At 43.0% G+C, this 13,517-nt stretch overlaps 1 protein-coding gene and 1 long non-coding RNA gene across 10 annotated transcripts in view; one reads left to right on the top strand and one right to left on the bottom strand.

Moving 5' to 3' along the window:
• The window catches only part of dgkh (diacylglycerol kinase, eta), a 566,607-nt gene that overhangs the window by 369,075 nt on the left and 184,015 nt on the right, over nucleotides 1-13,517 (top strand). For all 9 annotated transcript variants that reach the window (XM_043694440.1, XM_043694442.1, XM_043694441.1 and 6 more), the window contains one exon: nucleotides 9,403-9,509. In XM_043694440.1, the coding sequence (XP_043550375.1) occupies nucleotides 9,403-9,509 (107 nt within the window). The remainder of the gene's footprint in view (nucleotides 1-9,402; nucleotides 9,510-13,517) is intronic.
• The window catches only part of LOC122551881, a 60,950-nt gene that overhangs the window by 13,193 nt on the left and 34,240 nt on the right, over nucleotides 1-13,517 (bottom strand). The window lies entirely within an intron of this gene.

Raw genomic sequence — 13,517 nt, 5'->3', positions numbered from 1 at the left:
TTCTGAGAAACTTTCTTGAACCATTGCAGTAACAACTTGCTTTTAAATAATAAATTTGATTATCCCTAGATGTTGAACTGCATAAAGAGACATTAAATGCTTAGTGAAAAGGTTGGTTTAAGGAATGTCTTCAAGGAGGAGAGAGAGAGAGGCGGAGAGGTTTATGGATGAAATTTCAGACACTAAGACTGAGGTAGCTAAAGGCACATGCACCAACTTGTGAATTGATCAAAATTATTTATTTATTCTTCGGTGGCTTGATCCAAGTGTGGATTACATACCAGTTCAGAGTACAGTCTAACTATACAGTTTAAGTATAGTTGAGACTTGAATCACACTCAGCCCTTCCCTAATAAGTGAAGTACAGCAGGTGAGTCAGCATTTATACATAGAAAAGGCAGGTCAATAACAGTGTCTCTGTGATCAGCCACTGGAGTGATATTCTTTACTATTGTTTATTGTTAAATGCCCTGATGGCTATAGGAAGTCAGACTCTTTCTGTAGTTTGCTGAGGTCAGTGGGATAAATGGTATGTTTCTCTGGTTGGTGAAGGCGGAAGGCAGTCACCTACAATGTCACTCTTACTCGTGCGATCAGATATGACTGAAGCCATTTTAGCAGTGAGAGAAGATCTGGTGGCAAGAGGATTCAGACCTGGACTGATCGTGACAACACTTTCTGGCAAGGTCTGGGTGTGCTCTGGTTCAGCTGGTCCTATTCAACAAGGCACCAGAGGTCCTTGACAGACTACCTTACAAAGCACAGCCTTCTACTGCACTGTTCTACAAGGAGATCCTAGAAGGTGACTCCTGGCCTACAGATCCTGGCTGGCTGTTGACTCCTGATAGACTGCGCCATAGGTGGATGACAATTCCTGATGTTGCTGCTGACCGTCGAGGTTTTCGTACATCCAGAAAGCACAGCCTCCCATACATCAGGACAGAAAGCTGAAAGCTGGCCTGTGAGGGCAGCAACCTGCACTATTGGAAGGTCTCCTAAAAATTCTGTGATTCTGTGAACTACCGCTTAGAATCACTTTCGTGAAGCTCCAACACTTTGATTTAACATTCCTTGTAACCCTGGAGAACAACCCACCATTTCCTGGTATATGCACAGGTTGAGGTTCAGTGCTTTCAAACAATGTTGTATCTTAGATTTTCCGTTTAAATGCACTCTTGCCTGCTCTGTCACTCGCATAACTCTAGTCACATTGAGGCTGGAGGCATTTTGGCACTGAGAAGAATTAGAAGATGCTGGAAATAGATAGCCGAGAACTATAAAGAACATAGAACATTACAGTGCAGTACATGCCCTTCGGCACTCGATGTTGCAATAAGGTTAATTTTAAGGTCTGAACCTTTTGTCAGAACTATACAGTTGTATGGCCAGGTGCCCCATCTAGTGGACTGATTGACATCTTGCAAATTAGCATGTTGAATTGCTTTCAGATATATAAAAAAAATGAACAAGATGCTGAAGCCAAGAGATCTGGAGGTTCAAGTTGGGCAAGTTGAAGAACATCCTTATGGTGAACTTTATAAGTTGAGTCCTCGAGCACAAACGCTGGAAAGTTATGGTAATCTTTTATGAAGCACCAGTTCAACATCAACAAGAGTATAATGTCCGGTTCTTGGAAGATCCTTTAGGAAGGATGTGAAGACGGAATGTCCTGAATGTACCCGGAATGAGTGACTTCAGTAATATAGATAGACTACAGACTTAAACAGCAACTAATGAACCTAAAGGTTCCATTAGATACTACCAGCAAGACTAACGTTATTTATACAATACCATGCAAGAACAGTAAAAAAACACTGCATCGGACAAACAAGCAGGAAACTTGTCACCAGGATGCATGAGCACCAACTAGCCATCAGAAGACACGACTCACTATCACTAGTTTCCATACATACAGACAAAGAAGGACACTACTTTGACTGGGACAGCATCCCAGGGCAAGCGAAACAAAGACACGCATGAGCATTCTTAGAGACCTGGCATTCTAACCAGAACTGTGTCAATAAGCACATTGATTTAGACTCCATCTATCTTCACTTGAGAAAAAACCACCCAGAAATGACATCACCCACCTTAAAAAACCAAGACCTATAAATAGAGAGACTGGACATACCACCAGCACTTCACCAGAGACTCTCACTGATGATGTTACCTAGTCATGGTGACGAAACCTCTGAAAACAAACCTTCCAGCTCAGCCAGCTAACTTACGTCCATTTCCAGGAGTGACTAAGAGAGCATTTAATAGATGTGTTCAAAATTATGAAGAATTTTTGCTGGACTATTCATTGAATCCCTACAGTGTGGAAGCAAGCCATTCGACCCACCTAGTACACCCCAAAGCTCCGAAGAGAATTCCACCCGGACTCACCCTATCGCCACAACCCTGCATTTCCAGTGGCCAATCCACCTAACCTGCACATCTTTAGACTATGGGTGGAAAGTGGACCACCCAGAGGAAACCCATGTAGACATGAGAATATGCACACTGCACACAGACAGTTGCCCAAGGGTGGAATTGAACCTGGGTCCCTGGCACTGTGAAGCAGCAGTGCTAACCACTGAGCCATTGTGCTGCCTCTAACTAGGCAAGCAATCAATTTGTTTTGATAGGAGGTTTAATATCCAGCAGGGAGACAATTAAAGTATCGTATAGTTGAGTGAAAGTTGTATTTCTTCGACTTAAATTTTTATTCAACAGTTTAGACACTGACTTCTACGTGGGTAACGTTTTGGAGAGTTTAAAATTAATCCTGTTCAATTATCTCACCATGAAAGAACTTTCAGGTGGGAGACTTTTCCCAGCAACCACACACCCAACCATAGTGCAAAACAATTCAGAAGTACATGTGCAGACATGAGCTGAACAACCGCCTTCAATGGTGTACTGTTCTAAGGTTTTGTTAAGCAGCTTTTTTTTGCCAAAGGCAAGGTTCACTTCAGCGTAGAGTGGTGACAAGCACAAAGTGTTTGTATTTTTCAGCTGTTAGTGGAAAGGGTTGGCCCCTACATGAAATATATGAAAAGTCATGTGAGTTGGCCACAAGTTCATGAGGTTGACTATTACATGAGGATACCTGCTGAGAAATTCAATAAACCCTTTTAATCATGTGAACGATTACATTCCAGAGTCTGCTACCAGATAGAGTGAGGAAGCAAATGCAGCAGAACCTTGAAAAAAAATATTAGGTATACACATGAAATGGAGAGATATGCAGGATTATGGGGAAAGAGAGGGGAGATGTGGCTAATTTTATATTTCTTTCAAAAAATCACCACAGGCACAGTGGGTTGTACAGGCACAGTACCTTTTGTACTGTCTGATTTTATGAGCGCTGATTACATCTGAGTGAATTTTAAATTGCACTTTTCATCTCCACTTATCCATTCTGCACAAGGCACTGCACATTGGATGCAATGTCCGAAACATGGACTCGCTCTTTCAGCGTATTTTTGGGAGTTCTAACCATCACTGTGTGACCAAATGACTGCTGATCCCTGGTATGACATAGTTTCACTGGCTCAGGTTACTTTTAAAAACAACAGTTGAAATGCCTACAAAGGAGGAAGCTGTCATGAACAGGACAGCCAACTCAGCATTTGAACTATATATGCAGTATATAGTTTTTCAAAATAAAATTACTCACATGATGAGGGTATGACTGACCAGGTTGGCATTGGTTGATCATTCTTAGCTGCCTTTGCAAAGATTGTACTAAGTCATGTTTTTGGACCATTTTAGCCTGTGGTGCTCCGTCTGTGGTATGAGTTGAAGAGCTCCAGTGTTTTGACCAAAGACGACAAACATATTACTGATGATTATGTCTGCAGGAAGTCTGCTTGATTGTGAATCCTGTAGGATCGCATGGATTGATTGGAGCATCACTTAGAGGTAATGAGGAATTTACAGGAGCTAGAGGGTGTGATGGAGGGCAGCTACAGGAAGGGAGATAAACTGCAAATACAGTCAGGTAGACTTTCCTTCAGGAAAGGTAGGAGAGGGAGACAGGAAGTGTGGGAGTCTCCTGTGCCTATTCCCATGTCAAACAAGCTTGCTGTTTTGGAAAATGTAGGAGGTGAGGGACTTTCAGGGGAATGTAGCCCAGACAACTGGGTTTCTGGTATCAAGACTGACTCTAATGTATTGAGTCAGGTTCCAAGTGATCAATAGTGATAGGGACTTTCTAGTCAGAGGCACAGACAGACATTTCTGCAACTAACAGCAAGACATCAGAACGGCGTGTTGCCTCCCTCCTGCCAGGATCAAGGATATCTTGGAGAGATTACAGGAAGTTCTCAAATGGGAGAACCAGCAGGAGATTCTTGTACACATTGGAATTAATGACATAGGAAGAGATAGGGGCGAGATTCTGAGGAGAGAATATAGGAAGTTAGGCAGGAATTTAAAAAGTAGGTCCTCGAGGGTAGTCATATCTGGATTACTGCCGGTGCCACAAGCTACTGAGAATAGGAATAGGAGGATAGAGCAGATGAATACAAAGCTGAGAAGCTGGTACAGGGGAGATGGGTTCACATTTTTGGATTATTGAAGTCTCTTCTGAGGTAGAAGTGACCTACATAGGAAGGACAGATTGCAGCTGAATTGGACAAGTATACTGGTGGGGAGATTTGCTAGTGCTGCTCGGAAAGATTTAAACTAGTAAGGGAAGGGAGGGCAGCAAGCGACTTAGGGAGATAGTGAGGAAAGAGGGCACTCTGAGACTGATACAGTTGGGAAAAGGAGTATATCAAATTGTCGGGGCAGGCAGGAACAAAGCAGAGAATGAGGTTGGACTGATAAGTTAAACAGCATTTATTTCAATGAAAGAGGCCTAACACGGAAGGCAGATGAACTGAGGGCATGGTTGGGGACATGGGACTGGGATTTCGTAGCAATTACAGTGACATGGCTCAGGGGTAGATAGAACTGGCAGCTTAATGTTCAAGGCTATACATGCTACAGGCAAGATAGCAAGAGGGGCAAGACAGGAGGGGGAGTGGCATTTTCGATTCGGGATAACATTACTGCTATACTGAGGGAGGATATTCCTGGGAATACATCCAGGGAAGTTATTTTGATGGAACTGAGAAATAATAAAGGGATGATCACTTTATTGGAATAGTACTATATACCCCCCAAAAGTCAGCAGGAAATTGAAAGACAAATTTGTAAGGAGATCTCAGTTATCTGTGAGAATAAGAGGGTGGTTATGGTTGGAGATTTTAATTTTCCAAAAATAGGCTGAAACTGCCATAGTGTTAAGGGCTTGGATGGAGAGGAATTTGTTAAATGTGCACAGGAAAATTTTCTTATTCAGTATATGGATGTAGAGAAGGTGCAAAATGTGACCTATTCTTTGAAAATAAGACAGGGCAGATGACTGAGGTGTCAGTAGGGGAGCACTTTGGAGCAAATGACTATAATTCGACTTTTAACTTGGTCCACCTCAGTCCAACACTGACACCTCCTCATCAGTTTTAAAATCATGATGGAAAAGGATAGACTGGATTTAAAAATTAAAGTTTGAAATTGGAGGAAGACCAATTTTGACAGTATGAGGCAAGAAGTTTAAAAACTTGATTGAGGGCAGATGTTCGCAGATAAAGAGAAGACTGGAAAATAGGCAGGATTCAAAAATGAGGTCATGAAAGTCCAGAGACAGTATTTTCCTGTTAGAATGAAGGGTAAGGAATGCTGGATGACTAGACAAGTTGAGGTTTTGCTCAAGGAAGGGAAGATATAGACGGCAGGGATCAAATGAATACCTCAAAGAGAATAAAGGCAGTAGTGTATACCTCAGAGGGAAATCTGGAGGGCAAAAAGGGGACATGAAATAGTTTAGCAAATAGGGTTAAGGAGAATCCAAAGGGCTTCTACAAATACAAATTATTGGGCAGAGTATTGAGTACAGGAGTTGGGAGGTCATGTTGTGGCTGTACTGGACATTGATTAGGCCACTGTTGGAATATTGCGTGCAATTCTGGTCTCCTTCCTATCAGAAAGATGTTGTGAAACTTGAAAGGGCTCAGAAAAGATTTACAAGGATGTTGCCATGGTTGGAGGGTTTGAGCTATAGAGAGAGGCTGAACAGGCTGGGGCTTTTTCCCCTGGAACGTCGGAGGCTGAGGGGTGACCTTATAGAGGTTTACAAAATTATGAGGGGCATAGATAGGGTAAATAGGAAAAGTGTTTTCCCTGAGGTCGGGGAGTCCAGAACTAGAGGGCATAAGTTTAGGGTGAGAGGAGAAAGATATAAAAGAGGCAAGTAAGGGGCAACGTTTTCACACAGAGGGTAGTACGTGTATGGAATGAGCTGCCAGAGGAAGTGGTGGAGGCTGGTACAGTTGCAACATTTAAGAGGCATTTGGATGGGTATATGAATAGGAAGGGTTTGGAGGGATATAGGCCGGGTGCTGGCAGGTGGGATTAGATTGGGTTGGGATATCTGGTCGGCGTGAACGGGTTGGACCGAAGGGTCTGTTTCCATGCTGTACATCTCTATGACTCTAAATACATGAAGGACAAAAAGGGTAACTAGGGAAAGAATAGGGCCCCTTAAAGATCAGCAAGGCAACCTACGTGTGGAACCACAGGAGATGGGGTAGATACTAAATGAGTATTTTGCATCAGTGTTTACTGTAGAGAAGGATATGGAAGATACAGAGTGTCAGGAAATAAATAGCGACCTCTTGAAAAATGTCCATATTACAGAGGAGGGAGTACTGGATGTCTTAAAAAACATACAGATGGATCCATCCCCAGGCCTGAGCAAGTGTACCCTAGAACTCTGTGGGAAGCAAGTGAAGAGATTGCTGGACTCCTTGCTGAGATGTATTTACCATGGATAGCCACAAGTGAGGTGCCAGAAGGCTGAAGGTTGGCTAACATTGTGCCACTATTTAAGAAAGGTGGGGTAAGGAAAAGCCAGGGAAATATAGAGTGGTGAGCCTGACATCAGTGGGCAAGTTTTTTTTTAATGGAAACAGGTCCTTCAGCCTGACAAGTTCACACTGATCCTCCGAAGAGTAACTCACCCAGACCCATTTCCCTACCCTATATTTATCCCTGACTAATGCACCTAATAATATGGGCAATTTAGCATGGCCAATTCACCTGACCTGCACATCTTTGGATTGTGGGAGGAAACCAGTGCACCAAGAGGAAACCCACGCAGACACGGGGAGAATGTGCAAACACCACACAGGCAGTCACCCGAGGTGGGAATCAAACCCGGGTCCCTGGTACTGTGAGGCAGCAGTGCTAACATGGAGCCACCATGCCATTGTTGGAGAGAATCCTGAGAGGCAGGATTTACATATATTTGGAAAGGCAAGGACTGATTAGGGATAGTCAGCATTGCTTTGTGTGTGGGATTTAGTGTCTCGCTAATTTAATTGAGATTTTGAAGAAGTAACAAAGAGGATTGATATAGGTAAAGTGGTGGATGTGATTTATATAGATTTCAGGAAGGCATTTGACAAGGTTCCTCATGATAGTCTAGTTAGCAAGGTTATATCACACGGAATAAAGGGAGAACCAGCTGTTTAGATACTTGGCTCGAAAGTAGAAGACAGGTTGGTGGTGGACAGTTGCTTTTCAGACTGGAGGCCTGTGGTCAGTGCTGTGCTACAGGGATCGGTGCTGGGTCCACTCACTGTGTTTTGTCATTATGTAAATACATGGGTGTAATATAGGTGGTATGGTTAGTAGGTTTGCAGATGCCACTAAAATTGGAGGTATAGTGTACAACGAAGAAGGTTGCCTTGGAGTATAATTGGATCTTGGTGGGCTGAGGAGTGGCAGATTGAATTGAATTCAATTTAATTTAGATAAATGTGAGGTGCTGCATTTTGGAAAGGCAAATCAGGGCAGGACTTATACACTGGGGAGTGTTGCTTAATAAAGAGACCTTGGAGTGCAGGTTCATAGGTCTTTGAAAGTAGAGTCGCAGGTAGATAGGATAGTGAAGAAGGCATTTGGTATGCTTCCGTCTATTGATCAGAGTATTGAGTAGAAGAGTTGGGAGGTCATGTCACAGCTGTATAGGCTATTGGTTTGGCCACTTTTCAAATATTGTGTGCAATTCTGGTCTCCCTCCTACAGAAAGGATGTTGTGAAACTTGAAAGGGTTCAGAAACGATTTACAAGGATGTTGCCAGGGTTGGAGGGTTTGAGCTAGAGGGAGAGGCTGAACAGGCTGGGGCTGTTTCCCTGGAGTGTCGGAGGCTGAGGGGTGACCTTATGGAAGTTTATGGAATCATGAAGGGCAAGATCCTTTCCCTGAGGTGGGGGTTTAAGGTGAGAGGGGAAAGACATAAAAAGGACTTTTACACATAGAGGGTGGTGCGTATATGGAATGAGCTGCCAGAGGAAGTGGGTGGAGGTTGGTACAATTACAACATTTAAAAGGCATTTGGATAGGTATATGAATAAGAAGGGTTTAGAGGAGTATGGGCCAAGTGCTGGCAAATGGGACTAGATTTATATAGGATATCTGGTCAGCATGGATGAGTTGAACCAAAGGGTCTGTTTCCGTGCTATACGTCTATATAACTCCATGAATGTGCGTTCAGAACTGAAGAAGGGTGACAGGACTCGAAACATTAACTCTTTCTCTTTCCACAGATGCTGTCAGACCTGCTGAGTTTCTTCATTAATTTCTGCTTTTTGTTTGTTTCACATCTCCAGCATCTTCAGTTCTTTGTTTTGTTTATATGGTTTGGAGAGGGTGGGGATTTCAGGTGCTAGAAAGTCAGAATTGATAAAATGTGGAGCTATTAAAAGTACAGCAAGTCAAGCAGCATCAGAGGAGAAGGAGAAGTCGACATTTCGGGCAGGACCCTTCATCGGGACTGAGGGAGGGGAAGTGGAAAGGGGCTGAGAAGTAAATAGAGGAAAGGGGTGGGGCTGGGGGCAAGGTAGGTGGGATGGCGATAGGAAGATGTAGGTAGAAGGTGATCGTGATTGGTCATCCAAGGTCCAAGTTAAAAATCTCACAACACCAGGTTATAGTCCAAGAGGTTTATTTGAAGTTCAAGCTTTTGGAGCGCTGCTCCTTCTTCAGATAATAAATTCTGTATCCTATTATCCTGCCCCACTAGCTACCTGATGACCTGATGTTGAGTGATTTTTAACTTTGTCCACCCCAGTCCAACACCAATACCTCCACATCAGCCCAGGTCTAGCCCTCCCTCTCCACCCCTCCCCCTTGACCTTACCAAACCTGTCCAGCTTCCTTCCCACATGTCTGCTCCACCCTTCTCACTGACTAATCACAGTCACCACCTTGCTGTACTTGCTTAATATTAGCCCTGTCATTATTTATATTTGGCCTTAATGGAGTTGATGAAGTGCATTGGTGTTTGTCTTTGATTCTTTTTGCAGTTTGTAAGTTCAAAGCCCATAAGAGGTGTGCTGTGAGGGCAATCAATAACTGCAAATGGACAACCCTGGCATCAATCGGTAAAGACATCATTGAGGATGAGGATGGGGTAGGTATGAGTGTTTTAAAATAACCATCTCCAAAAGTAAGCCTTCTGTTTTCACTGTCTTGTGTGGAAAGGCCCGTTTAGCTTGCAAGAAGCTAAAACTCAGCTGTTGAATGCAGCATTCCCTATGGAAGTGTTCTGAAAGACAAGAGAAACTCTGTTGAGTATCTATACCCCAAGGAACATCTGTAACAAAAGATCTGGCTTTCATTATATTGCTGTTCATGGGAGCTTACTATGCATAAATTGGCTGCTGCATTTTCTGTGTTATAATTGTGAGTATGCTTTAAAAGTAATTCGTTTGCTGGAATGTTGTTTGGGACATTGTGAGATCATGAAAGATACAATACTATAGCAGCAAGTCTCCAGCCCATTTGCTGTAGGTCTCCTCACCCATTGACCCAAAATTTCCAAATGAAAGGTTGACAATTCTAACTGCAGCAGTCAATTTGGAAGTAATGAGACTCTTTCATTTTCAAAGGTGTAACAGATTCTCTGCCTGAAGAAAATCTTGCATTCTATGTATGCCAATGTTACCACGAGAAGCTCAACAAAAGAAATGTGGAGTAACTCAAGGAGTAGTCACAAAATGGGAAAAAAGGAATGAATTGACCAGTCAAAACAAATAATCATGAGAAATAGGGAAGGGGGGCATTTGAACCAGACTCATTCATTTGAAGACTGTAGTAATAGTTTGGTGGCAGGTTCCTTCCCTAATGGTCATTAGTGCATCAGATAGATTTTTCTGACAGTTGACAGTGAGTTTATGGTCATCATTAGACTCTTAATTCCAGACTTTTATTGAATTCAAGTACCACCGTGTGCCTGAGTGGGCTGTGATCCCGGATCCCCAGAACATTACCTAAGTCTCTGAATTAACAGTCCAGTGATAATACCATTCGTCTGTTGCTTCCCCGAAATGAGTCACAACCTGACACATTGAAAATATCCTCCTTATCTCTTTGCCTGCTAATCAATCCCTTGCCATGCTAATATGTACCTCAAGTCCCCGTGTCCTTTTCTGTGTACTTAATCTTTTGTATCAATGTTTTGTTTGGCACCATATCAATGATCTTTTGGATATTCAAATATGCTACATTCCCTAATAGCCCTTATCTATCTGACTTGTTTTATCTTCAAAAGAATCGATTTGACTTTAAGCCTCTTGTGGTTTTCCAAGTACAATGTTGGGACTTTCTGAATAATAGACTTCAGTAACTTAAGACCATGAGACCAGAAATCATAGCAGCAGAAATTAGGCCATTTGGCCCGCCGAGTCTGCTCGCCATTCAATCATGGCTGATCAGTTTTTCAAACCCACTGTCACCCTTTCTCCCCTTAACTCTTGGTCCCCTTGACAATCAAGAGCCTATCTATCTGTCATGAGAGGCATGGATTGGGTGAATGTACTCAGTCTTTTTCCCTGAGTTGAGAAATCGAGGACTAGAGGGCATCAGTTTAAGGTGAGAAAATGAGCTTATCAGTGATAGGCCGCATGGTTTTGTGCAGGGAAGGTCACGTCTTACCAACTTATTGGAATTTTTTGAGGAAGTGACAAAATTGATTGATGGGATAATGCCTGTAGATGTCATATGCATGGACTTCAGTCAGGCATTTGATAAGGTTCCACATGGAAGGCTGATGGAGAAGGTGGTGATAATGTGTTGCTGGAAAAGCGCAGCAGGTCAGGCAGCATCCAGGGAACAGGAGAATCGACGTTTCGGGCATAAGCCCTTCTTCAGGAATGAAGAAGGTGTACTGGCTAGATGGATAGAGAACTGGCTGGGCAACAAGAGACAGTGAGTAGTAGTGGAAGGGAGTTTCTCAAAATGGAGACCTGTGACCAGTGGTGTTCCACAGGGATCCGTGCTGGGACTACTGTTGTTTGAGATATACATAAGTGATCTGGAGGAAGGTATAGGTGGTCTGATTAATTTACAGATGTCACTAAGATTGGTGGAGTAGCAGATAGTAAAGGGGATTGTCAGAGAATACAGCAGAACAGAGATATATTGGAGAGTTGGGCGGAGAAATGGCAGATGGATTTCAATCTGGGCAGATGTGAGATGATGCATTTTGGAAGATCCAATTCAAGAACAACTATACATTTGAATGGACGAGCACTAGGGAAAATTGATGTACAGAGAGATCTGGGTGTTCAGGTCCATTGTATCCTGAAGGTGGCAACACAGGTCAATAGAGTTGTCAAGAAGGCATACGGCATGCTTTCCTTCATCGGACGGGGTATTGAATACAACAGTTGGCAGGTCATGTTACAGTTGTATAGGACTTTGGTTTGGCCACATTTGGAATACTGCGTACAGTATGTGGATGCTTTGGAGAGAGTGCAGAGGAGGTTCACCACGATGTTGCCAGGTGTGGAAGGTGCTAGCTATGAAGAGAGGTTGAGAAGATTAGGATTATTTTCATTAGAAAGACAGAGGTTGAAGGGGGACCTGATTGAGGTTTACAAAATCATGAGAGGTGTAGACAGGGTGGATAGCAAAAAGCTTTTTTCCCCAAAGTGGGTGACTCAATTACTAGGGGTCACGAGTTCAAGGTGAGAGGGCAAAAGTTAAAGGGAGGTATGCGTGAAAGGTCCTTTATGCATAGAGTCGCAGGTACCTGGAACACATTGCCAGTTGAGGTGGTAGAGGCGAGCATGATAACGTCATCTAAGATGTATCTAGACAGATATGTGAATGGGCAGGGAGCAGAGGGATACAGATTCTTGGAAAATACACAGCAGGTTTAGATAGAGGATCGAGATCGGCGCAGGCTTGGAGGGCCGAAGGGCCTGTTCCAGTGCTGTCATATTCTTTGTTTTTTTCAGGGGCAACGTTTTTATGCAGAACATATGCATGTGGAATGAGATGCCAGTAGAAGTGGTTGACGCAAATACATTAACAAAATTTAAAAGGCATTTCACCAAATACATGGATAGGAATGGTTTAGAAGGACATGGGCCAAGTGCAAGGAAATGAGGTTAGGACATTTTGGTCAGCATGGACCAGTTTGGGCAGAAGGCCTGTCTCCATGCATATGACTCTATGATTCTAATCACTGCCTGTCCCATTCATCAGCCTATTCTGTAACCAAATCAAGGCGACCAGTTACTTAATCAAATGCCTTTTGAAAGGCCCTATATGTTCTGAACTATCTCTATCTCAGCACTCTCCATTACTTTTTTCAAAGAACATGACCTGGTTAGGCAGATACAATTCGCCCTTAACAAATCCTTGCTGGTCATCCTTTGCTGATCCTGCTCTCTTGCATTACTCCAAGTGCGAGTTTGTTTTGTCCTAAACAATGGCATCTTGTATTTTTTTCCCACCACACTGATGCAAGATGTTGTGATTGTGATGGGTTCAGCCATGTGGAACTCATGGAATATGAGTTCCCTAATTGGGGTTGTTAATCTGGTCCAATGAGTGAGCCCTGGCTGATAGATAAGAACAGGAGTGTCAGAGGTTCTGTTCACTCTGAGAGCTGGTTCTGAGGAAGCTGGGTCAGTGTCAAGGTCTTATCATGTGAAAATAAATGGTGACTTGGTGATGAGACACTGACCTCTGTGCAGTTATTTCACAAGGGAATTTACATACCACTCCAGTCAGACAACTGACTTAGTAAATGTTACATTAAATAAACTACACACTTAAAAATGTACATTAGAGAAGTCACTTGACCTGGACCATTTGCTGACCAGACAGGAAGATATGGGATATGGAGCTACTAATGAACCAAGTTTCCACTTCTATCTGTGATACTTCCAACCTGCAAGTAGCAGAAGTTGAGTTAGCAGCTTGGTGACTGTTGTCTAATCTGATATACCCAGCTGGAATCTCTGAAGAAAACCAATCATGAAATCGTCTGAAAGTTTGAGTTGTTTGAGATGCGATTAGTCACATGATGCAACAGTCTACTTATGTGAAAGCTATATCCCAGAAGTTCAGCTGTCTCTTGCAGGCAGTGAAGTGATAGGATCTGTCAGTCACAGATGGCATAAGATCT

Source organism: Chiloscyllium plagiosum, chromosome 7 (assembly GCF_004010195.1).
Source record: "Chiloscyllium plagiosum isolate BGI_BamShark_2017 chromosome 7, ASM401019v2, whole genome shotgun sequence".
In the NCBI taxonomy this organism is placed as follows: Eukaryota; Metazoa; Chordata; class Chondrichthyes; order Orectolobiformes; family Hemiscylliidae; genus Chiloscyllium; species Chiloscyllium plagiosum.
The sequence above is the reverse complement of the archived record's forward strand: the minus strand, read 5'-3'. Positions and strand labels throughout refer to the sequence as shown.